The sequence below is a fragment of the Thermobia domestica genome, chromosome 2 (assembly GCF_964235325.1).
Source record: "Thermobia domestica chromosome 2, izTheDome1.hap1.1, whole genome shotgun sequence".
NCBI classification, from domain to species: domain Eukaryota; kingdom Metazoa; phylum Arthropoda; class Insecta; order Zygentoma; family Lepismatidae; genus Thermobia; species Thermobia domestica.
The window spans coordinates 42,943,010-42,966,311 of record NC_137455.1 but is presented as its reverse complement, the minus strand read 5'-3'; the positions used below and the strand labels follow the sequence as shown (position 1 = coordinate 42,966,311).

The window sequence follows — 23,302 nt, the reverse complement described above, 5'->3', positions numbered from 1 at the left end:
TGTTTTGTTTCGTGCTTTTACTAGATTACTTTTCTGTTAGAGAGAAATCTTGCAACATAAATTACACACATAAACCCGATAATAATTCAATACTACCATATAATTTTCACTCTAGCATAGTGATCGCCAAATGGTTTATCGCGAGCTCTAGTAGCTCGCGGGGACATTTTTGGTAGATCGTTTTAACACTCTGATTGGCTACATATTGGCTAGTTGATTTCATATTTACTAGAAATGTAAATTTATAGACAATAAACAAATGTAAGATTTAAAAAAAAAAATGTTGGTACAGGGTGTCTATCGGTCACAAAAGTCATGAAAAAGTCACGAAATCAGGAAACGGTCATGAAAGTCAAGAAATTTAGCTTTTAGGTCACGATTTTTTTTTTTTTTTTTTTTTTTTTTATCTGGAGAAATATAGTATAGACTGGAAAATTTTGTTCTAAAAACGTGAAAATTCACCACCAAAAATGTCTATTTTCAGCTTTAGACCGTACCAAATCGCAAGCAAAGCACGTTTCTATTGCAGGAATAAAAATTTGGTCCAATTCGCTCTCAAATGTTAGTAAATTTTATGGTTTGTGAAAGAAAAGGTCACGAAATTTCATTTTGGAATTTGAGTAGACACCCTGCGGTAGTTCTTTTGGTTGGTAGCTCACAGTAGGATTTAAAAACGAAACGAACCTCAGAAGCTTCATGAATTTGGCCACAGCTGTTTTAGCATATCGTTTAACCGTAAAATTAATCAATACAAACATATTTAGATTGAGTACATGCGTGGGCAACATCAGCTATTTAAACATTATTTCAATGCTGGCAGAGTAATTCAGTTTCAGTTCGAAACATCTATGTGTTGCTTTTAACGGAAACGTTAAGAATTATTTTCTGGATGTTTAGTAAAGACTAAATAATGTAATACATGGTAGAGAAGTGGTACATTGGTTTTTGCCCTCACCTTTTATATTATAGGTTTCTATACAGCTTTTGTACACAGATTCACAAATAAGTAAAATCTCCAATAATCCTTTTTCTATTAGTGGGACCTTCTGCCCGGAGACCTTTTGGTTGTTGGTTAGGAATCTCTTACCCGATGCAAAACAGATTTAAGGTTAGGAAGTCTCTCACGCTCAGAGCAGCTTCGAGAGAGAGATCGGATGTGATCAGTTGGTGCTGATGCTTCTACACCGTGTGCGTCCTCTTTTCAGTTTTGGTCAGTTTTGGAAGCGGAACGTCTGGAGAGGTTGAAGGGACCCTTCTCGTATTTCTTCGGAGATATCCGTCGGCTGCCTGGTGGTTTTTGTGCTCAAGCACGTGGTATTTACTAATATGAGGGAATATTGCAATAAATAACCGAAAAGAGAGCATTTAAATACATTTTTTTTAAATGAAATGCACTAAAGAGAAGTTTTTTTTTTTTTGTTAAAATAAAGAAATAGGACTACGAATAAAGGCATTGGGCGAGATTTAATGTTTAAGTGGTGTTTTTAGCTCACAACCTTAGGAACGCCTAGTGCTTTTAGCCTTAATCCCTAGGGTTAAAAACCATGTTATTTAAAAGGAAACTTGCTTTTCTTTATTTTAATTACATATATATAGAAATAAGTCTGTTTGGTTAACATCCGTATGCGAGAGCGAGATTAGGAAAAACTTCACCTCAGCTCAAAGTAGCATCTGAACCACTACTCGGTTTACACCGAGAGAAATTGAGAATATTTTAAGAATTACTTCAGAAGTGCAAAAAGACACTGTACAGTTACATACATCAAAATAAATGGGCAATTTCAAAAGAGTATAGAGTATAGAAAATTTAATTTAGTCCGAAGTTAGTTTACTGAATCAGAAATACAGCGACTTACTTCTTATTTGCATATCAATAAAAGAACTGAATAAAAATATGAGTCATTTCTGGCTCTGAACTATTTATACATATACATATGCAGAAAATATTTTTGATTCAGTAAATCACTTACATTCATGTTTTCTAATGCATGATAAAAGATATTGACGATCTGAGATAAGTGGAAACGTCGTCATAAAGTTTACTCATTTTTGGCATTTTTGCTTTTAAATTTATTTTTTAGTTTAAACTAATTGCTATCTTTTGAAGGAAAAAGATAATAAAGGTTTAAGAAAGAAAGAAAAAAAAAACTTGGCTTAAACGTTTAAACCAGCGAACCCTATTAGTTCCATTTTTCATTTTATCCCACGAAAATAAGTAAATGAAAACTCGCTTTTTTAGTGTATTTTTAAAACCGTTGTTTTTAAGCTTTTTGAAGGTAATTGTTTGTAATTGAAAGTTTTTTTCAAAATAGTATTTCTTATATTGGTTTAAATTACCTGTAATATGAACATATAAAACGTACATTGTGCAAGTTACTTGTTACTAAATCACGTGTAATTTTGTAGGCGGTATACTGACACTTTCATGATTTTTTTTTGAACTGTAAATAAATTGAGCACAGTGAAATTGTTCTTTTTCTAGCTGTATGATTTCAGTTTACGGTAATAAGATTAATGGAACCTTCGTTGTAGTCAAATGATCATGTAGTCTCAAGCTCGTACGAAGTAGCTGATCATACATCAAGAATGGCGTTGGGAGTTAGTACCATACTTTGTATATACGCGTAGTTATTTCAATGTGACTACCTTGCACCTATGGTTGGTTCATTGGTTGTAGAATGAAAGCATTAATGTCAGTTTTACTTTTATTAACAGTACTATCAAGTAAATAAAAAGAAAATTCCTTGCGTCCTTTAAGTAAGCACTGCTTGTATTAACTACAGTTTCAAAAGTGATAGCGTGTATTTATGTAGAAATGGCAAATATAACTAACTTTTGTCATGTAACTGTATTAAGGTGGAACCGATTGCTTGGTTCTCTAATCAGCTCTCATGGAGGCAAAGTTATGCGGTGGGGAGCAGCCCGTACTGTAAGGGATGGTGATCTAGCATAATGGTCTGCGTATCCGGCAACTGTGTCGGGTGTGAGTTTCTGTTATTGTTTGGAGCCCAATTAATAGTAGGCCCTGTCCTTCATAATCCCGGTATTCTATTAGGACGTGAAACAGAGAAACTTAAACACATAACTTATTTTTACTTTATTTCGGTCCATATATAGAATAAGAAGGAAAGGAAAAAGAAACTCATCAACGAATGCTTACAGTAATATAGATTTATAGACAAACACCTGATAGTCGTTGAAACTGGTTGCGTTAAATATTAAGATAAGAAGGCATCGTGGTTTGTTTTAATACACAATTAATTCGTGTAAAAATAATTAATTCATATTAGACCCTACTTATGCATACTTTTTAATAGGTTGCAAGTTTTGTTGAAGAGGAACAGGACATTCGTCTATCAGTCTTCTCACCTAGTAACAATCTGGCCCCACATTTGCTGGCATTATCTAGAAATTACCGTGTATAGTACCGGAGATAGCCGTATGGTGGCAGCACCTTTCATTTTCCCTCTGTCAGCAATCTGTACAGAATTATTGTACCTATCTTAACGTATTTGGTGAGGCTAGTTGAACGTGCATCTGACCAGTTGAGCTCACCATTGTATATGAAAGGTAACGAAGACGACAAATAACAGGAAGCGCGAAATGAAATACAATTGTTTTGCTGTAAAAAAATAAATAAATAAGGGGGGGGGGGGGAGCACGCACAGCGTAAGTAGACCCTGTATGTCTTTAAAACTACGAATCCAGCGACACAAACAAATCTTATTATTAATACTTTTTTTTTTTTTTTTTTTTTTTCATATGATGATCTTTCGAACATTTCTGCAATTATTAACAGGATAAGTCTTGTCAATAAAATGAAAATAGCAAGAAAATAACTAATATTTCAGGAAGTTTACTGTTTTCTTTACAATTATTTAAATAATAATTAAGGTTTTCTGCTTGTACTTTCAGGGACAAATTCTGGCTAATTTGAAAGCTATGGATTCAGACTGGTTTGCCAAAACATACCTGAATCGTAATAGTAAAGTTGGCATTCCATCTCTAGATAAATGGAATTTGTGGGGAGGATCTCTCAGCATAGGACATCCATTTGCTGCTACAGGTAAAATTAATCTTATTCATTACTACTATTATTTTATTCGATTTTACTTTAATATTTCATTTCTCTTGATAGTGGTATAGGTATGATTGTAAATGAAACTGTAATTCTGTTCAAAACAGTTCGAATCCCGTGGTATGTTAGTCTCCTTTCTCTAACCGGAGTTTGTTTTTGGTATCATCCTACGATCGTGCACTGAGGCTAAGGGAGACAGTAATAATGCAATGAGGGATAATGATGGAATGAAGAAAGTGGACGTAACGGGAGAATTCGGAAAAAACCGGCGTACGCAGTTTGTCCACCACAGAGTCCACTTCGCAGAACCTAGGATCGAACCAGGGCCTCACACTTCGGAGCAGAGCGCACTATCACTGACGAATTAAGAGATTCCATTGTTATCAGTTTTGTTAGTTTTTGGTCGACTGGGCACGACTTTCATGCACTTCGCTATTATCTAGACGCCACACTTGTACGTTGTAACCATATAACATTGTAAGCTTGTCTTCTGAAACGCATTTGCAATCAGTGTATTTAAAATTCACTAGCTCAACAAAAATAGTGAAATTTTTACAAATAATTTATTGAATAGAAATGTTTCCGTGTGTAATACGTAGTTACGTTAAATGTGTTCCTTATGTTTATTTATTAGGTGTGGGACAATTACAGTTTCTATCCAGTGCCAAATATATTAGTTTGTATACTCATAGAAAAGAGATTTTTAAGCCGTTGGTTCTGAATCTGCGTCCAGGCTCCCCGATTTGCTCTGTCGTTGGAATATCATTGAAAAATCTTGATTTATTATGAACGCTGTGAATCAGAAATACAAAGAGTCACTGTACTAAGCAAATTATGAGACTTGTGAAATAACTAAAGTCGTCCTGGAGATGCAAGATAAAACGAGTAAGGTCAACCATGATACACAAGACAAGCGTCTGCAGGATGCAAGACAAGGCTATCTAAAGTGCACAGGACAGAAGTAAACTTCTAAAGTGCCACATTAAGTATCATGACCGGAAATGTTTTGTGAAAACTCTTGTGGCTATGTGGACAGCGTAACGCGCCTTTGGCATGGAAGGCTCGACTTCGGTTCCCGGTGGGAGTTCGTGGTTCGGATTCCACGTTAAGCTAGGGGCCGCGGTGGCTCAGTGGTAGAGCGTTCACCTCTGGTGCTTGGGGTGGACAAACACCGTGTGCGTGGGTTTCCTCGGGGTCCCCCCCTGTTTCCTCCCACTTTCTCCATTCTACTATGTCATTCATTCATCATCACCGTCTCCTTTAGCCTAACGGGCATAACTGTGGGACGTAAAACTCGAAGATTTCATTTCATTTTTTTCCACGTTAAGCTATTGCTCCAGATCTCATGTAACCTCGCTGCTGAACGGGACGCTAAACTTAACTTAAATCGTTTTGAGAAAAACAGGTATGACTTTACCTACGATATATATATATATATATATATATATATATATATATATAACACCATGCACATACGAAGATTGTCTTTCTTGAACGATATACAAGTTATCAATAAACTCAAAGGTACTTACTTTTGCCCTTTTAAATTCTTATAGATCATTCAAGAAAAGAAAATAATATTAATACTAATAATAAATAAAAGTAAACTGCGAGCAGTCCCTGGTTCGATTCCGGTGGGAACACTGGTCGAAAAAAGTGTAGTTTTTCCAGACCGATCATCCTGAGCGAGTTTTTCCGAATTCCGACCAGACAAATGCCGGGATGGTACCTAACATAATGGTCCCATGCTGCTTTCTTCCTCCCCTATTCCCGGGTAGTGTGATCGCCACCCTCCATCTATACGTGACGGTCTAATATTGTCATAGAGCCGAAAGCTTAGCAATCTAATCTAATTCCTAATCTTAATTATATTAAACATCCAATTTCCGCTGATAACTGTCAGTATTTTCAAGACTTACGTAAGGAACAGTATTTTGGTAGGGATAGGTAGTATGGAAAATCTTATTTGTGAGTATAAACATTAAATTTTCCATAGTTTCGATCCCTACCAAATAGTGTATCTTACCTAGGTTTTGAAAATGCTGATAGTTGTCAGCGAAAATACAACGTTTACTGTATTTTCGTGAACGATCTATAAGAATTTGAAGGAACAAAATTGAGTACCTTCGAGTTTTTGATAAGATTACTCTTCAAGATGTTCACCGTACAAATGGAAAGTATTTGATCGCAGATTGTATTATTGTATGATTTTAGGTCTTAATATTCTTGAAGCAAAGACTTCTGTATTCATTGATGTGTGTGTGTTTGATGGATATACTTGAATTGGAACTTTAACAGTGACAACTATTTATTCACATCTGATATATAAAGTGGATACGTGATACAAAGGCTTACAGTCCTTCAGTGTAGTCACACGCATTGTGTATAACCAGTTGCCAGCGATTTGGAAGTCGTTGGATACCTGTAGCAGCACCTATTGTATTGATAGTTCTAATAGATCGATCTGCTTCCTAAAGAATCTCTTGAAGTCATGAAAAGAATGCCTTGAAGAAGTTCCTTCATCTTAGGGATCAAATAAAAGTCATAAGGACTTTAAGACCGGGGAGTAGGATGGATGATACAGCACTTCTCATCCCTATCGGTCACATCTTGCGCTGTATGCGACTGAGCGTTCTCCAGCAAAATGATGGTTGGGTTCTGCAAAAAATATTGTCGCTTCTTTCTCAAAGCTCGACGCAATTGTGTTCCAGAAAGGAACAAAATTATGCGCACTGACGATCTGATGTGAGGGAACGGTATGAGTTAGGATTACACCATCCCGGTCGTACACGAACATCACCATAAATTTCATATTGCTTGGGTTCTAACGAGCTTTGGATTTTCGTGGTGACCCATAATGACGCCATTCGTTTGATTGGAATTTCAATTGTTGCTCGTACGATTTGGCCCATGTTTCATCCAGCGTAATGATACGGCGTAAGAAAGCCTCTCCTTCCCGTTCTAGTCTTCCAAGTTGGTACGAGCAGCGTCGTGTCTAGCTGTCTCTGCATTTCCGTCAACTCGCCAAAGCGTTCCTTCAGAATGTGCTCAACAGCCGTATGCGTTAATACTGTCTCATGGACTAGTTCACGAATAGTATGTCGTCGATTAATGTCCAGTAACACATTCACGTGTTCTTCATTGACACGGTGACGACCAGGCTGTTGCATGTCTTCCACAATTTGGCTGTTGCATGCCCCTCCCTGAAGGCTCGTACCCACCTTGCCACTGTTCGTAAGGCAGTGCAGATTCCCCGCAAGCCTCTTGAAGACCTTGTTCACACTTTCGTGCTTTACAGCCTCTGGCACATTTAATTGTTTTCTAACTCTTTGTTTCGAAAATATAGTGATAACAATAACTTTTCCTTACACCGCCCGCTTATGTGTGTGTGTATTACAGACCGCGGGCGAGGCTCTATTTTTCTTGTCTATTACCCTTGCACGTGACGTCAGAAGGGAGAGTCCATTTGCGCTGAGGAAAGGAAGATATGTAACCTAACATGTGACACGAGGGACATTGCGTAGCGTCTCTAAAGCAGTGTTGCTACTATTAAAGTTCCAACGATTGTGTATATATATATATATATATATGTCCACCTATACTTAACAGTTTGATACTTTCGAATATTGCTGTCCGAACTATAAGTGTAGAAATTATATATTTATTGGCTAATTAGGTACTGATCATGATATTTAGTTGCTAAATCTAAAATGCTCTCAGGCATAGATTAATGCTCAGGAATTATACTAATGATCTCACTTCTAATTTCGATCCCTGTAGAATCCTTACACCACCTAATATTCGGTTTATTCTTAGAGACCTGGTCAGAGTGAAAAAAGTAAGACAAAAACAATGAAAACATCAAGGAATAAAAGGAGATATACTTCTCCGTGAAGAGCCGTATAGAAACATTACTTCCTTCATGGTTTCTCAGGTACTGATAATCAAGGAATGAGATTTCGCACTGTTGTGAAAATTGTGAAAATAGAGTGGCCAAACTGTGGATTCTTGAATGGAATTTAATCACAGGCATGGCTTTCAGCTATTAAATTAACTTACTGTCCAGATATTTGTTCTACTCCATGATATTTCAAATCCTTTCGAGCTCTACCCACAGGCTCAAGCATTATAAGCATGCTTAGATATATTGGTAAAATATATAAAGGATACTTACCTCAGTCTGCCAATTTGGTGTTATAATTTCTTCTGTAAGTAAAGGTGCGTCAAAATGTTCATTTAAATTAAAGCTATACAGTGGAAAGATTCTGCAGGAGTAGAAATTAAAAGTGCGATAGTTTTAGGTACTCTGACCTTAAATAAACGTAGAAATAATCAATGTTATTCATATGTAGTATAGTGTGTGTGTATTATATTTGGTCTGTGTAATAGATACGCATATGCCGTAGTTTCACTTCTGTATGAAGGCATGTACAGAGTGAACGTCCCATATGCTAGAGCAAAACTTTAAAGAGTTCTCCAGGACTAGGAGTCTTTGTAGTGAAGATCACTTAGTAGTATTGAACTCTAACAGTTACTGAAAATAGATAGACTTGAGAAGTATTTATGAAGGAAGTACTACTGTCGTTTTGCATGTCGCTGTTACTGCTAGCATCATGGAACAGTTGTAGCATATTTCTAACAACGGTAATTTCATATTTTCATAAAACAACGAATGAAAAAAAAAGCAATGCGAAAGATATCCTTGACTTCATTGTCATACATGTGATATAATGTAATAAATTAATATCATATGATCAAAGGAAGAAATAACACAGTTGTGTTTTGTCGGCGACCAAGTGACTTGAGAATTCCCTTAAGCAAAATCTTCAGGTTGACAAAATTCTGAGGTGCATGGTCTCTGTCGACAGTAGATTACCGTTGGAGACCAGCGAGTAATAAACAAAAAGGGCATCTCCATCCAATGCATTGTTAACTCCCTACTTTCTTGACCGATGAGTACCAGGGTGGATATGGGTATGTAGAAAATCAGTAAGCCCTGTAAGTCACGAATACGTTGGTTTCGATGTCGCAACGTGAGGTATGTTCGAACAGGAGTCGAGAAACAGATCGCCAGTCCCGACAATGTAGTCACTTCTCGGGTCACCGTGCACCACTGAAGACGTTTTTGCTGGAGATCTTTGGGTCTGTCCTAATCTCCTGAATTTGCTGTGTAATTCTATGCCGCACATTAGCCGTGAAACCACAGAGATCCAGCAGGATCCTTACAAGAAGTAACGAGAATCGGCTTAAAAGCACGGATTGTTTACTTTTGGGGCGCGTATCTCCGCTGACCGACGGACTCTTCGATCATTGTGGGTATGGGGGCAACGGGAAGACATGCTAATTTCCGAATATGCAAATACCCGTTGTCAGATTTGAGATTGTTCAGTGCCAGAGCTCAAAACGGCCAAACACTGCTGATGGCTTTCGGCTATTTTGACCCATACGTCAGCTGAGCTTGGTTTGGTTCCATTTGGAAACCATTCTTGGGCTTAGTTGTGATATCCAGCAGGCCTGTAACTAGGAGTGTGTTATGGGGGAGGCACAGTTCAGTTTCTTCTCTGACACACACACACACACACACACAAATTAAGCTCAGCTGACGCATGGGTCAAAATAGCAGAGAGCGATCAGTAGTGTCTGGCTGTTTTGGGCTCAGGCACTGAAACAACTTCAAGTGCGACATTTGGGTTTGCATATTCGGAAACTAGCGTGTCTTCCTGTTGTTCCCATACCCACAATGCCCGAGGAGCCCTTCGGTCACCGGAGATACGTTCCCCAAAAGTAAACAATCCGTGCTTTTAAGCCAGTTCTCGTCACTTCTTGTAAGGATCCTGCTAGATCTGTGGCTTCATGGCTAATGTGCGGCATAGAATTACACAGCAAATTCAGGAGATTAGGACAAACCCAAGGATCTCCAGCAGAAGCGTCTTCCGTGGTGCACGACGACCCGAGAAGGGACTACAAAATTGTCGGGACTGGCGATCTGTTTCTCGACTCCTGTTCGAACACACCTTATGTTGCGACATTGAGATCAACGTTTTTGTGACCTACAGAGCCCACCCGTTCTCTACATACCCATATCGACCCTGGTGCTCACCGGTCAAGAAAATAGGACGTCACTGGAGATGTTCTTTACATGAATAAATTCGTAATTTCTTTCGTCTGATTATTCTGTTATAATAAATAAATAAATAATAATAATAATAATAAGTTGTTATAAAAATAATAATAAAAAAATATGCTATTTCAAGACTTAAAAGTACATCGAGTTGAAAGCAAAATGTGTTGTCTCATCCTAGCAAGAATATCGGTTTATGAGTAATGGTAATATTAAAACCTCAAGACACTTAAAGTTATGGGTTGCATTAAGACCTACATGAAAATATTTAAATATTTTTAATCCTTATTATAAAAAACAATACGCTTTAGTCTGTCAGTCCCAGTAGTTCAGTTAGGCTAAAAGTTGTCGCTAGCGTAGCTGCCTTCTACCTACACCACAAATGTCGCTCGCTTGCATTCAATTCGGAGACGAGCCGAAGGCTTTCAGGGGGAGGGGTTAATTAGTATATTTAAAAATAGTGTCAAATATTCACAGATGTCAGTAAAAATTATGTACTTTTAAGGATCTCAATAAAGTTGTTAGAAGTGAAAAATGTAGAGGTTTCATCTAATCCCAGCTATAGGTATGCCATCTTACGAGTTGTGTTCAGAAGAAGCTGGAAGTTCAGTCCCTGAGAGAATTGCAACTGTATGTACTAGAAGTGCGTCCTGGATTCCAGAAACGAAATGTACGAAAGAATCAAATAGTTCTAATCCGTATCACCAAAGAAAAGAGTGGAGTTTCAAACTGCTCCATACACACAACAACAATAATAATAATAATAATAATAATAATAATAATAAATAATAAAAGTATAACTGTAACAAATAGTGTATGCATATAAATGTATAGGGTGTATAAATTCTTTTGGCACATATGTGTCGATTAAGATTAAGCCGAATAAATAAATAAATAAAATGAAAAGAAAGAAATGAATTATTGTTGGTACAAATTGACTAATATTCTAAAATATATGAAAATAAAATAATAAAATAAAATAGTTTCTGAGGTGCATAGCTTTCTTTCAGTAATAATCTAAGAATAACTAGCCAGAGACTATTACTCAAATTAACACAGAGAAAATACAGGATAGTAAGTTTTAGCGTTTCAGGGGCAATTTGAAGATAGCTTTTAATCTGGAATTGCTGAAACATCTCCTGAGATGTTACTTTTATTTCAAAGAGGATCAACGTAGATTACGCATTAATTTATCTCAAAAGTGGATCAACACAAATTCCACATACTGTTTAGTTGAGTGGCATTCCGAAACATGAAAGCGCAAATTTATTGAATTATATAAACACCTTTTCCTATTTCCTAAATCTCTAGACATAAAAATAATAATGATCTCGTCTTATATTGTGCCAATACTTAATACTGTAAAAGGTCAGATTGAAATGAATTTAACAATGCTACTTTCCAGTGTAAAGCGTACAACTGCAATACTTTGATAGAAGGAGTAAATTTATCGTTTGTGTTTTAGTCTCTTAAGTGCCTGTAGTTTTGAGTTTTGTACTGTTCTTTGTAGGTGTTCGTCTGACGACTCATGCTGCTAACCGTTTGATCAAGGAAGATGGACAGTTTGCTCTTATTGCTGCTTGTGCTGCTGGGGGACAGGTAAGAAACATATACCTTCAGTACAATGAAGCCTGTTACATTGGAACCTTCTTAATTTGGTCCTATATACAGTGTGTTTAGGGAAGGATCTCTTGCTAATACGGTTTCCAAAACTTTTTTTTAATGTATAAAAGATATATATTATATAGTTTCAAAATGGTATAAATATATATTATATAGTTTCGAAATGGTATAAATGTATATTATATAGTATTGGGTAAAGAATTCAAAATTTTGTGTACTGTACGCTGTACTGTGCCAATGTATAATTGTATACATCAAGACATTTCATACAAACTCCGGGAGAAAAATCGAACTACTACTAAGATGCATCCTTGGCGAAAATGAAAAAAAAAATGCATTGCATTGATTTTAAAGAATGAAAAAAAAAAATTATTAATAAACATGGGAAAACAAATAATGGTATGGGAAAATAAAGAAACATTGAAATTACTGCTGGAATTTACGGTATATTCATGTGCATCTGCTGGTATTTTTTTCCTAATGTATTTGTTATCAATTGTCGTGCTTCAAGATATATGACTCACTTATTTGTGCTCTTTAAACGGAGGAAGACACCAGCCGCGGTATGTGGGAGGGGAAGGAAAATCTCCACTGTCGTAAATTCACAAGAATGATTCATCTCTTTCATTTGCCATTGGTTTGCGCGCTTATTTTAAAGGGTTTTTATTTCGCGTAAAATACATGATTTTAGTTCTGCATTCTGTTCATACACACAAAATACACAGGCTTTACAGAACTGTGACTAATGGAATTAGCAATTTTTTGGCAAAACTTCCTCTAATCTGGCCTAAATTTGCATAACTCAAATCTAAGACTCACTTTGATTTTGGAGCCAAGAAATCGACAGAAAAGTGAGTCTTAGAATCGCGTAAATACGGTACTTTCAATTTGAAATTGTGACTAGACTAAGTATTTCACATATGAACTTGTATTTCCCAATTGAACCATAACTCAGTGTTCATACCCATACCATTTAGACCAAAGAAGACAGGTGATAAGCGAAAGTGAATGATTATGGAAGAATGAGAGAAAAGAGGGAACACCTAGAGAAATCATAAGCACGATGATATTCCACGGCTAACTCACATAGTCTTAAAACGAACCAGAGACTCCTCGTACCAGAGTAGCACTCTTATCATTGAGCCATCTCTTCCCATCCTTCAGTAAGAAGCAATAATTATTATATATACATATTAAGACCAGCATCACGAACTTCGCAATATCACTTCAGTTATATGTGTAATTCCCATCGGGGAAGAGCAGAGAATAATATAGCAAGCTCAGTTTGAAAGACATCGACGTTCTGTACAATTAGTATCTCTTTTTATCATCGGTAACAAGGTTGGAGCTATATTGATGTCCAAGCAGTTCTTGGTATTATACATTACTAGTATTTCTAAGGACAAAGTCTATTTGTCTCAACTTAATTTGAATGCATATAAAGCATTCTCCCAGGAGACTGACTGTCAGTAAAAAGGTCAACAAGTGATTTGAGTTTATTTGTATACTAATATTCGTCACAAAAAGAACAATAAAACTAAAGTAATAATCATCGAAATAAAGGAACGAGAAATTTCATTAATATGTTCGAGGAAAATATGATTCCGATTCGGTAGTATTTTTAGATTTCCAAACTATGCTATGGATCATTGTTTGAAGTCTTATAGAATGCTATATTCATTTATCTGTCTGTGGACAGGTATCAGAGCAAAACTAGTAAGGGATATCGAGAAGCAGTTCTTTTTGCAATCTATTCAAAGTCTAAAAAAATAGGTTCCAACTTCTTCGTTAACCCTTTATTGAAACCGGAAGTGGTAGAAATCAACTATTTCCGATTTCAACGTTGATCGCCATAGAATAAAAACGGTAATAGATAGCGACAAGCTTTCTGTATTTTTGAATCAATCAGCGGCTTAAGGAATGATCCAATCTTTTTCTCTGTCTTTCTACTAAGAGCGGGAGTGGCGGAAATTTACTACTTAGGAAATTAAATCTATTACTATCCATCTGTTGCACCCGGAGATCATAGATCTGTTTCAGTATTCACATAGGAACTGTTTGAAAGTTGACCATAATCTCTCAGGTGTGAAACGAAACTAAGTTTTTAAGAAAAAAAGAAAGAAAGAAAATACGCTTTGTGTTTACTATTTATTTCATTGTGAAGAAATTTACTTGTCTGTACTTGTCGTTCCACTGTCCAGAGTTACAAAAATAGAAGAAATCGTTTTACGGAAAAAATAAAAACGTACAAAATAAAATATGTCAGAAAAACGTAAAACTGACGAGAAAAACGTAAGATCTTGCAACTCTGCTCCTAGTACTTCAGATAACCGCACGTTAAAGGCGTGGCGTTGATCCGATCTTGGGTTTATATATATCTTTACATCTCGTTTGATTTCAACTGTTATCCTGTTAACACTTTTAGTCCGGAGGTATTTAAATACATAACTCAAAAACACTTCTGCCACACTCCACATACTTAATTACGCGATTTCGGATACACACTGTCATCTCACAGCTACGTATACTCATGTCCAAAATTATTGTCGCATGTCTATAAATATGTTGTTTTAGGAATATAATTTGATAATGAATTCGCCCAGTATTTCTTATAATGTTAGTATGCGTTTAATCGGCAAAGACATGTATGTGACAAATTTCATGTCAAAAGAGCAGTAAATAAGGACAATAAAACGAAAATAAACTTACTTGCCCATTCTGCATAATTTTGTTTTACTCATTCTAATTTTCGTATTTGTAATTCTTTTCCTATGAAATTTACCACAAATATACATTTTCCTATTGTACACATAGTATCAGTATTAAAAATACACTGCAAAATGATTATCAAATTATATTGTTAGAAGAAGACAGTTATAGATATGCGACAATCATTTTGGACATGAGTGTACCTGCGTCATAGTGTCACCCGTATTGAGTGTTTACACAACAGCTACTACGTTAGACCAGTCGCATTTGTTCAGTTTTTCCACGAAATCTTGTTACCCTGCCGTTGTATATTTGGTTACGTCAAAGTAGTGTATTTGGGGTTGAAATCAGATAGGTACAATGAGGCTAACTCAGTGTTTTTCAGTTAAATATTTATTTATTATTTACTGAAATAATTCAGTTATATTTTGTGTAATTATTTCAGGGTTTTGGCATGCTGGTAGAAAGACATCCAGAAGGCAAAGTGGGCCCAGCATTCATTTAACCACAGTGATATTTTGCTGTTTTCCAAAATGCAACATAGCAATGCAATTTTTGTATATACCAACGTGTTGATTGATGGGACTATAACAACAACTGAGACACATGCTATACTTTTTAATTAGTCCAGTATTAGCATAAGGTTTAAAATCTTGTTTCTTGAGAACTGGAGAGCACGTCTTTGGAAGATGGCCACTGTAAGGATTTATGGTAAATGGTGCGACCACTCAGCGATATGTCTGATAACTTATGGAACTCAATTCGATATGTATTTATGTAATTCCTTTTTTTTATATATATTCCTAACTCGTATTAGTCATTTTTGTCAATAGTTCAAGCAAAATTGTGGACGTCCAATACATATTTAATGAAATGTATATTTTTATTGCTTGTACATTTTGTAAAGGTGCTTAAATTGTGATAAGATGCAAATCATCCCTAAGGTGCTGGTATACATGTAGTACCAATATTAATTGTAAACTATGAAACCGAAGTGTCCTAATTATTTCTTGTATAGAAACTTTTTGGAGTTCAATAAAATTGCTGGTGTTTGAAATTAGCTATTACAATGAAATTTGTAATGTATAAGTAAATCAGGACAAAAAAGAAAATAGATTCTCTTTGCATGAAAAGTATTGTGCCTCTTTTTTTTCTTTATAGTTAACCATTTCAAAATCACTGATGCAGCATATCATCACAAACACATGTTATCATTGGACTGGTGTGTATATTATGCCCTTAATTACACTTGAGCCTACATAGGGAATGTCCAATGCGCATTCCACTTTAGGATTTTTTCTACTTAGTTCCGTTGCAATGCCACACACTTCTCCAGTTGGTACTCCAGTCTTGCCAAACCTTAACGAAAAAAAATTTGGTTTTTGCACGAGGCACGCACAGCCACCATGATAGCATCACCGGGGCCTACTAAAATGTTACTTGAAGCGTGTGCTAATGCTAAACAATGACACGGTTGTGTAATACGCGCATTATCTTGGTGAAAGATGAAACTATTTTCCAGCTTGCCAGGTCATTTTTCGTCAGTTGTGGCCCACAACGGCATCAGGAAATTTCAATAATTCTCCGCATTGATTGTTTAGCCTTTCTTAACCTTATGATGCCCAAGGCTTCATTGTTTATATACAGGGTGGCTCAGAAGTAGGTGTACACCCCTGCATTGATCAAGTATAACATTCTAGCTTATAGGTTTATTTGCTTTGGCTGTTCCTAGCTTAAGATATATGTAAGTAAAAAGACATTAAGAACAAATAATAATAAAAAAAAAACTAAGTCTACCTGATGGATAACAATAAGAAATGATATAAAAAAGCAATGAGTTGATCATTACGGGACTATATACCTACTTTTGGGCCACACTGTATTTTCTCTGTTTTCTTAATATTCTTGACTACGACTTAGGACATCTCTTTATAGGATATTTCCAATTCACTCATAACAATTTACTTGTACGATTTAGTATTTGGAAATTATAAGAACATTTAAGAGTTAAAACGTATTTAGCACACCTGGGATCCGTGCGGACCCCACGATTTTCCATGCACTTATATGGCGCAGACGGATAAATATCTGGAGAAATATGTTGATTAGCAAGTACATAAAGTAGATGAACAAGGCAACATAAAAGACATGTTCAAGTGACTTGTAAACCCATGGTTAAATAACGGAAGAAATATAACCATTGAAAACATTTACAAGGGGAGGCTGGAAAGTTTATGAAATCACCAAGAAATTTACCTGGAAGAACCATTTTAATACACTATTCAATGTATTCCCCCCGAAGCTCAGTACACTTTTCACAACGATGTTGCAACATTTCTGACCCTTGCAAATACGTCGTCTTGTCCTGCTGTGCAAACCAGCCCTCCACCTTTGCAATGAGTGCCTCATTGGATGGAAAATGTTTGTCATTGAGATGTGGGAAGAGGTGACAGTCGGAGGGGGCTATATCAGGTGAGTAGGGTGGGTGAGGTACACAGGTGAAACCAGATTCACCTGCAATTGCATTGCTTGATGAGCCGTGTAGGAGGGTGCATTCTCCTGGAGAAACTGAACACTATTGCTCACTTTTTCCAGACGTTTTTTCTTCAGAACCTCCAGCTTAATTAAAAAGTTGGAATAATCCCCAGCATTGATGGTTTCATCCTTTTTAAGATATTTGATAAGGATGACACCGTCCTTATCCCAAAACACCGATGTAAGCATCTTACCAGCTGATCTTTGCCTTCGGTCGAGGAAATCCACTGTGGCGCCACTCCATGGATTGCTGTTTAGTCTCTGGATCATAGTAGTGTATCCATGTTTCATCTTGTCACCAGACTGCGCGAGAACTCATCAGGGTTTTGAAACTTTTGCAAAATTTCCTGTGACATCTGCACCCATGTTCTTTTCTGGTCAGCATTCAAACATTTTGGGATCCATTTGGCACTAACCTTCTGCATGTCCAAATTCTGCTGTTATGACAGCTACACACACACGTGATATCCTCCCACACACAGCAATGTTTTTGATCGATATGTGCTTATCCTCCATGATCATGTCATGCACTTTGTCGATGTTTTCCGTGGTCACTGCACTTGAAGGCCTGCCTGAGCGAGGTTCATCTTCAGTCTCACGATGACCAGTCTTAAAAAACCTCACCCACTTCGCTACTGTTGTATATCCAGGAGCGTGTTCCCCTAAAGTATCTTGCAGAGTTTTATGAATTTCTATAGAAGATTTGCTTTGCAGCACAAAAAACTTTGACATTGCGAAGCTCTTTCTTCTCGAATTTCCTTACAAGTAAACCTTACGTTTGGGTGAATCGAGTTGCTGACTGAGACACACATGAGAAAGTAGTACTAAATGTGGTCAGTATTTCAGTGAAGTTGTAGGTGCGAAGCTCCAGAGGTTTAGGAGATACAGCTACCAGAACATCACATGGAAGTACAGAATAGTCTTCATACAGCTGGAGGTAAAAGCTCTGTAAAACCTCTTGTAACGACAAAAGGTGAATAACAAATATATGGGTACATATTAGGACTAGGGGGAAGTCATATAGTAAGGGTATACCTGACTTCGGCCATCTTGAAATCCGCTATTTTGAATTAAGGTTAAGTTTTTAAAATAGGAATAGGGTCATGTGATACATGATTTAAGGCGCAAATTTAATCAGAACAATGGTGACGTTAATTTTGATTTACGCGCAATTGGTAAAAAATTACAGGGAAATTAAATATTGTTGCAGCATATGTATTAGTCCTTTACCCCACTGTGTAAATTTTGTGTTAATGATAATAATTAAATAAAAAGCAGGTGGATAAATATTAGGTCTATGGTAAGAGTTGCCTTGATGGCGGCCATGTTCAAATCCGCCATTTTGAATCAGACAAAAGTTTTAAACAAAACGCATAACATTGACACCGTATTAATAGCAAATTTTACCATAAATCCAACGGTATAACCATTTTTGCTTTATCATTAACCAGCATTTGTTATCGCATAAACAAGTTGCAAATTTAAGGAAAAATGACCAAAGTGGTATTGAGTCATAATTGAACTTGGGTCTTTCTTCCAGACAATTAGTACAATCAATATGTAGTTCAGAAAAGAGTGCATGACTTGCACAAATGCTCTGCTCACAGTGAGCACACCTGACAAAGGCAATCGAGTTACACTTGACACATTACCGTTAACAATTCCGTCAAAGAAGTAGTCGTAAGGAGCGATCCAACGTCCAGGTTCTTCATTCAAATATCCAGCCTGATTGAAAGCGAATCGAATCATATTGCGAAAACGAGGAGCACTGAACTGGTAAATTGTAAACGACTGAAGTTGTATGAACCTATCACGATGCCATATGTTCACGTCATTTTCTGTTACTGCTGTATCAGTAATCAAACGAACAAATGCTTTGTACGGGCGAAAGAAGTGAAAATCTAGAGGCTGAATCATGCCAGTAAAACCATTAGATATCAGTCGCTTGATCAGTGTAACTCCTTCGGGCACACACTGCGACGAAAGAATGTCGTCTTTGTTTGGACTCCACGAATCAAGTAATAGCAAGATTGTCTTTCTATCACGTGGAATGCTTTTCCACATGACTTCCGTATAGAAATTCTTAAGATCCTGTTTTGTCATGTTCGCTGTTTTACCAGCAAATGAGATTATATTAGCCGGATCGGCCGGCTTTGATGCAGGGAAACTGCCTTTTGGTTCAGCCACCAGCACATACATGTGACGTAGAATTTCTCCTGCCATTGACACAATAGGCATTATCATAGGAATGAGATATTCCACTAACAGATCCAACTGCTGCTGTGATCTGCACTGATCCTTTTATTCTCAACGTCCTGTACGAATGTAATTCTTTCTCAAAGCGGCTTTGATCAGCATTGAAGATATTTGTAGCTGGAATGTCATCAGTAATCATAAGCTCGTGTACTGAAGCCACGAAGTCATCTGCTTCTGCCATCAAGTTCGCCTCTTTTGCCTTCCACGTCTTTGTGACGCGATGAGTAATTGCACGACTGACAATGTGATTACGCCTTTTAAACTTGTCCAGCCACGATGGCAATGCTTTGAATGCAGTCGTGTTTCCCGGATTCAGTTCTGCTTTAATTTGCATGGCCCAAAGTCGTATTGCCCGGTCATGAATAATCGCACACTTCTCCACCATCTCACGGAACTCTTCGAGAACAAGTTCATCTATCTTCTGCATCGACGGTTTTGCCAAACGACGATCGAAATAATAAAGAACCTTCCATTCTTTATCAGTCGAAATTTGTTCATCAGACATGATGGTTTCCGCCGCTCAACCAGCAACTCGCTATTTTCACCAGTGGTCCAGTACATGTATGCTCTCATCTTATAGTCGTCATCTAATGTCTTTGCCTTCTTTGGGGGTGAAGGGACATATTCCGATGCGCTGGAACTCGATACATGCTGTGATTGGCACTGTTGTGACGATGAAGCGACTTCATCGCCTTCCTGCTGATCAGCATCGTCACCGAAATCCATTTCATCATGATCGTTTTTGTCACACGCAAATCCTGATGTCATGATCTCTTCAATTATGTCCATATCCTGTTGCAGTAGATCCCCAATTTGTCTGAACATGATATCCTCCCTCCGAGTAAGTTCTCTTTCATTCGTCGCAAACTTTGCGGCCAGTGCTGACACAACAACTGCAGGATCCATCTGAAATGAGAATGGAAGAAACTAAATAATATTGATTTCAATGCACTTGACTCGTAACTACTCGCGTGCAAAATTCACAGTCAATATGCAATTTTAAATCTAATGAAGCACTTCATAAAGAATGTCCAAACGTTGACAGTCACATTCCTATTAAACTAGTCGAACTTTGAAAATGCGAAAAGTAACGTAAGTGGTCGCATGGGGGTAAAAGTGACCCAAGAGTCAAATTAAACCGTCCTCACACTTCAAGTTCTCGAGCAATATTGAATTTGTTTTGTTTGTTTCAAGGAGGAAGGTTAACAGGAAGGTACTGAAAGAAAGAGATCTCTAACTCGTATACAAATATTATAATTTTAACTGCGTAAAACTTTGGGTCAAACAGACCCCCACGCGAGCACTTACGGATTAAACAGGTGCAGAATATCAACAACAAGGCAAAACCAAAAGACATTAATATAAAACCATTCCCTGACACACACAGCCATTAATCTTAGCCTTTAACAAAAAAAAAAAAAAAAAAAAAAAAAAAAAAAACAGCATAGCAACAAACAAGAGAGATGTTGTCGTGTGTGCGTGGCACAGACAAGGTGAGCAATAGTACAGTGAGGACAAGAGCGAGCGAGAAATAGATGTGAACAGGATACAAGAAAAACAACGAAATGGCGTGCAAGTACAGCATGAAACAACTAACATTGTAACGCCACCATTGTATTTCTGACTAACTTCTAGCCCGAAGTCATCTATTGCATTACTCTATTCCCATTTAATTTTGTGCTGGTTAATGATAAAGCAAAAATGGTTACACCGTTGGATTATGGTAAAATTTGCTATTAATAAGGTGTCAATGTTATGCATTTTGTTTAAAACGTTTGTCTGATTCAAAATGGCAGATTTGAACATGGCCGCCATCAAGGCAACTCTTACCATAGACCTAATATTTATCCACCTGCTTTTTATTTAATTATTATCATTAACACAAAATTTACAAGGTGGGGTAAAGGACTAATACATATGCTGCAACAATATTTAATTTCCCTGTAACTTTTTACCAATTGCGCGTAAATCAAAATTAACGTCACCATTGTTCTTCTGATTAAATTTGCGCCTTAAATCATGTATCGCATGACCCTATTCCTATTTTAAAAACTTAACCTTAATTCAAAATAGCGGATTTCAAGATGGCCGCCGTTAGGTATACCCTTACTATATGACTTCCCCCTAGTCCTAATATGTACCCATATATTTGTTATTCACCTTTTGTCGTTACAAGAGGTTTTACAGAGCTTTTACCTCCAGCTGTATGAAGACTATTCTGTACTTCCATGTGATGTTCTGGTAGCTGTATCTCCTAAACCTCTGGAGCTTCGCACCTACAACTTCACTGAAATACTGACCACATTTAGTACTACTTTCTCAAGTGTGTCTCAGTCAGCAACTCGATTCACCCAAACGTAAGGTTTACTTGTTAGATCCTGCACCACATCTTCTTACAGAACCTGTAACAAAGGAAATAACAATGATAAAATGATCATATACGGGATGAGAGGTTCACAATATATGACTCTTCTAATGACTACAACGATATGATTCAATTTTTATTTCTTCTTGGTAACTTCATGAACTTTCCAGCCTCCCCTCGTATAAAAGCACCGAGCTCAGTGAAAAGGAGTTTCTTCAGAAAACAACAGTGTTTTGTACAACGAGAAAGTTCCAAAGAGACATCCCTACGGAAATACGCAGGCGATCAGAAACTGCATCACTCTTGTGCTTTGATGAAGACCTGAAACAAGAGAACTATGTCCCGAAGAATAGATTGCTCCTTGGTCCTACTCTTGTCTTCAATGTATCATGATAAAGACCATATTTCCTGAAAAGAAGGTACCGGAGGGTATCATCATAATGTATAATAAAACTAAGCCATGAATGAATACACTCGATCACCTTCAGATTCTATACGTGAAAAAAAAAAGTAAGACATTGTGCTATAGTTATATTTTCAAACTAGCCTTTGGCTAGTTGGTGACTCCGCACTCAGACCCCCGAATGTGCTCGGCCTACGGCCTCGCATTTCTTATCATTCGGCCTTTGCATCAACAGTGAATTTCGTGAACTTACTTTCCATATTTCCTGAATCTACCCAACCGGGGGTTACGCCCCCCACACACTGTCTTTGCTCGGCCTACGACCTCGCACCTCTTGAACCCACGATTCTATCGTTTCTTTTCCTATTTCAACTATCTAAAGGATAATATTTTGTATCCCAAGAAAATGTCTATGTAAATAGCATGGGAATTTCTTCATCCCCCTTTAGACCCCCTATAAAATTTAAAAAATTCACTTTTGGCAATTTTCCTGTCGGTTAGTCTTGGAAGGGTACAGTCATACCAAATTTCATCATCCTAATCCTGCCGGAAGTGCCTAAACATTTTGGGGTGTACAAGACGTCCCATATAAATAACATGGGAAAGATTTTTCAGTTCCCCATAAATCCACTGTACGGTTGGAAATTTTTATTTCTGATGATTCACTTAGGTAACGAAAACGTACAAGCATACCGAATTTCAAATTTTTATTCCAATTCTAAGTACCTAAAACATGAGAACCCCCCCCCAAAAAAAGCCATTTAAGTAACATAGGGAAATTCTTCATCAAATCTTTAAAAATATTCACTTTTGGCAATTTTTTCTGTAGGTTTGTCCCGAAAAGCTATAATCATGCCAAATTTAATCATTGTAGCCGTACAGAGTGCTTAATAATTTGTCAGCTCATGTGGTTTTATATATAGTTAGGATGTAACTGATTGTGCAGGAATTGCTTCGATTGTGCTTTCTCATTCGAAATTCCCCCAATGCGATGCTACCATAACTCATAATAGAAGAATATTCATGAAGAATCTTGGGCGTCAATTGGAAAAAAACCCTGAGTTGCCTTGAAAATCCACAGTCAATACCAGGTAAAGTCAAACAAGCTACTACTGCGATTGGTATCGTAAGCGACTAAAAGGTCTTTCTGGAATGATTCACAAGAAGCAGAGATGCATTCTGTCTAGGAGATACGGACAGAGGAATAAAAAC

General features: G+C 37.0%; 1 protein-coding gene across 1 annotated transcript in view; it reads left to right on the top strand.

Moving 5' to 3' along the window:
* The window catches only part of Mtpbeta (mitochondrial trifunctional protein beta subunit), a 59,174-nt gene extending 43,507 nt beyond the window's left edge, over positions 1-15,667 (top strand). The window contains exons 9-11 of the mRNA XM_081740701.1: positions 3,916-4,066; positions 11,710-11,798; positions 14,977-15,667. Of these exons, the coding sequence (XP_081596827.1) occupies positions 3,916-4,066; positions 11,710-11,798; positions 14,977-15,036 (300 nt within the window). The 3' untranslated portion in view covers positions 15,037-15,667. The remainder of the gene's footprint in view (positions 1-3,915; positions 4,067-11,709; positions 11,799-14,976) is intronic.
* Positions 15,668-23,302: the final 7,635 nt, after the last annotated feature.